General features: G+C 37.9%; 1 protein-coding gene across 1 annotated transcript; it reads right to left on the bottom strand.

Annotated features, from left to right (window-relative positions):
• Window positions 1-211: 211 nt before the first annotated feature.
• Window positions 212-3,296, bottom strand: cenph (centromere protein H). The gene is made up of 10 exons (XM_063195005.1): window positions 3,107-3,296; window positions 2,706-2,812; window positions 2,544-2,599; window positions 2,412-2,445; window positions 2,259-2,327; window positions 2,021-2,077; window positions 1,719-1,782; window positions 1,559-1,610; window positions 884-1,041; window positions 212-433 (listed from the first exon to the last, which is right to left on the bottom strand). Exons 2-10 carry the CDS (start codon window positions 2,804-2,806, stop codon window positions 347-349), a joined length of 678 nt encoding a protein of 225 aa, XP_063051075.1. The 5' UTR covers window positions 2,807-2,812; window positions 3,107-3,296; the 3' UTR covers window positions 212-346.
• Between the last annotated feature and the right edge of the window lie 23 nt (window positions 3,297-3,319).

Below are 3,319 nucleotides of genomic sequence, written 5' to 3'. Positions count from 1 at the left end.
GTTCGGAAGACTAGGCTGCAACTAGAACCATTTCTAGACAACCTTGCTCTCGTTGCAAAAGCCCTACGCTGCGTTGTGAACAGACCTCCTTGGAACAGGTAGATCAATACTGGTAACGTTACATCACTAACAGACAGTTAAATTCGCATTGCTCAACACTTCATTACATGTGTCTGAAAAAGAAATGTGAATTGAAAAAAAGTATTCCTTTTGTACAGTTTATTGATATTCTTGAAAAATTACACAAATACATAATTAGTACACACATCTCTCTCTCTCTCTCTCACACACACACACACACACACACACACACACACACACACACACACACTTTCCTGACATTTCTTCAGTTTGTCATGCTCTCTGATCCCATCATTAGGTCAGCCAACTCTGGATCATCCACCCAGTTTATCTTGGTGGCGCAGACTATGCCCTGTAGAAAATAATTCATAGGCATTATGGAAAACATAACAAAAAAATCCACAAATAAGATACCACCATCATACAAAACACACCACATACACATTATGTTTAATACTAATAGCCAGAAGAAAGGGCAAATGTGAGAAATCGATTATGATCCCCACACTCCTGATTTTGTTATGAATATCTCCCTTTGCAGAAAATCATCTGTAATGTAAATTCATGATTATAGAATATCTTATTTAGAAACACTGAAATTGAACAGTCCTTGTTTGGTAAAACAAATAATTAAAATGAAATAATAAAAAAAAACATTCAAACCTAACACACCCACCCATTTCACAGCCATACACACCCACATTCATGCAGAAGGTATAAACCTACACTTTAGTAACATCATTTAGAAATTATATAATTTATGGATTATGGCCAATAGGCCTATATCCCACTGATAGCGTACCCTGAGAATGTTGTGGGACAGGGCGAGGAACTTGCGGTGTTTCTGCACCACGGTGTCCACTTTCTCCAGACTGGCTTTGTCCACCTCTCCCTGGCCAGCCCTGGCCTCCCTCAGCTCGGTTATCTCCTCCATTGCCTTCTTGATCAACACTTTCATTTCTACACAACACAAAGTTGAAGGTCAAGTATGTTTTTTTTCCCTCATTCGTTTTCAAAAATCTATGCTGCCCATTCATAAACTCAGTCTTTTCACTAAAGCTGCAAGGTACTAACTATCAAACTAATATGTATTGGTCTGACCAAAGTACAGCAAGTTTTGCTGCCAAAAACGTATATGACTGGTAATTCAAAATGGCAGACATAAAGAAGATTCACCTATTCATGTATAAAAAAGGTATTCATAAATAAGAAGATGAATAAGATAAATATTATGAATGGGCAGCAGACATTCTGGAAATAACAAACTAAAACATTGCATGCTCCATCTTTGAAAGTTGTTGAATTATTTTATGATAAAAAAGTCAATCCATAATCCAGGGCTGTTTTTTGTTTGTTTAAAGGTTACAAGCCAAATAAAGTTCTGTAAAACAAATGAAAAAACACTATAGAATAGGCCCTATACACTCAACTCAAGTGACATGAAATGGCTTGTAATGAGTCAATACAACAACAGTACCATGTCTCTCTTTTTGCACTTCTGTGATTTGGTCCTGAAGTTCACGCGATTCCTTAAAAATAGTAAGGCAAAAAATTATACATTTTAAACACCTTCAAATGTATAAAAGTAACAAAGTATCAATATGATTAAGTGCAATATCAAACCATTCCCCACTCACTTCCTGCAGTTTCTGTATTCTGGCAAAACAGCTGAGACTGTGTTGAGCCAGCATCTTCATTTCCCTGTCGACAAACAATCCCACAGCATTGTTACAATCCACAGTGTGTACATACCCCCTAAATGTAAACGCCATAACCGAGAAGAGGTCATTTTACTGATATCTTCTGATTTGTATTAATCTTGGACCTGGCATACCTTGAAACTCTGCCCAACTGGTGTTTTGTTTTTTTAATCAAACCGTAAACGATGCATGCTTGTATGACCTGTGGTATACAGATTACTATTAAGAGGGGCACTTACATTGAGCCTTCATCATCCCGGGTTAGTTTGGACGTGATGGCTCTCCAGACAAGCATCCTAAATGGCAGAAAAGATTGGCGATTAATTTGGCAGGTTTGTTCATGCAACATGCTCCAATTTCAATATTACACCATGTGAAATCACTGATTGCATCTTGGTGTTGACACCAAAGCATGCAACCAGCGTGAAACATTCCCTGTTGGTATGACTGCACCATAACCATAACTGCAGCTCATACCTGTTCAAGGCCATTGTTTTGTTGAATTGTTCTGTTCTTCTGTTTTCCAGACTCTCTTCATATTTTGACCTGAAATGGGTGCAAGCAATACATTTAAAATAGCACATTATACAAGCCAATGGTACAGTTAAATAAATCGATGAGAACACTTACACATCCTCACAATCATCAACCAGCCTCGTGTTTACTGTTGAAAATAAACAAATGTATTAGTCTTCACATCAACCAGAAAAAATCCAATGAGAATATAACACGTTTGAGCAATCATATCCTGCCATTCCATACCCAAGTTGGCTTGTACTGACATCTCAAAACACTGGTTTGACATGGCCTCCTTTATCCTAAAGGGAAGATAACATCAAAGTCAGAATGAAATGAATGGCATGCTTTCCTTGCGATGCCATTACAAACGAAATGTTTTACTTAATTACAACACTGTATACCAACCTTACTAGATTGACAGCTGCATTTTTATCCGCGATTGAAGCAGCAGCTAAGGACACACCTAGTGCTCCACTTCTGTTCGGCGAAAGTCCATCTTCGTCCATTGCGTACTGAAAGAAAAGAGTCGATATCTAGAGTCTAGTTATTAGTGTCTGACAAGTTCAGTAGATGTATAGGATTCCAAGCAGCTGTCTGGAACTACGATTTATAAAACAAGTCCCTTATGTTGAGAACAGAGAAAAGGAAGTTACCCATAACACTATCTAAATGTTAGGCCTAGAACTACTGTTATTATTTTAGGCTGTGCATTTTTGAGGATAAACTAGAGAACTATCAATACTCTAGTTTGTACACGTCGTAGAACTAAGCTAACTGACAAACATGTCAATGAAACAAATACTTACAACAGATGTTAGCAAGTTAGCTACAGTGGGTCTCTGGAAAGTGTACGAGTTGTAGAAAATGGTAGAATAAATTAGTGTAAAACAACCAAAAAAAAGTTATTCGCCAGAGCGAATCGAGCTAACAACACAGCCCTGTGCTAACAACACAACAGAGAATCCGAATCTACCGCCAGGAAATGCACACACAAACCACGTGACTCACGTCAAAGCCCA

Source organism: Engraulis encrasicolus, chromosome 3 (genome assembly GCF_034702125.1).
Source record: "Engraulis encrasicolus isolate BLACKSEA-1 chromosome 3, IST_EnEncr_1.0, whole genome shotgun sequence".
Classification (NCBI taxonomy): Eukaryota; Metazoa; Chordata; class Actinopteri; order Clupeiformes; family Engraulidae; genus Engraulis; species Engraulis encrasicolus.
This window is presented reverse-complemented; position numbering and strand designations above follow the sequence as displayed.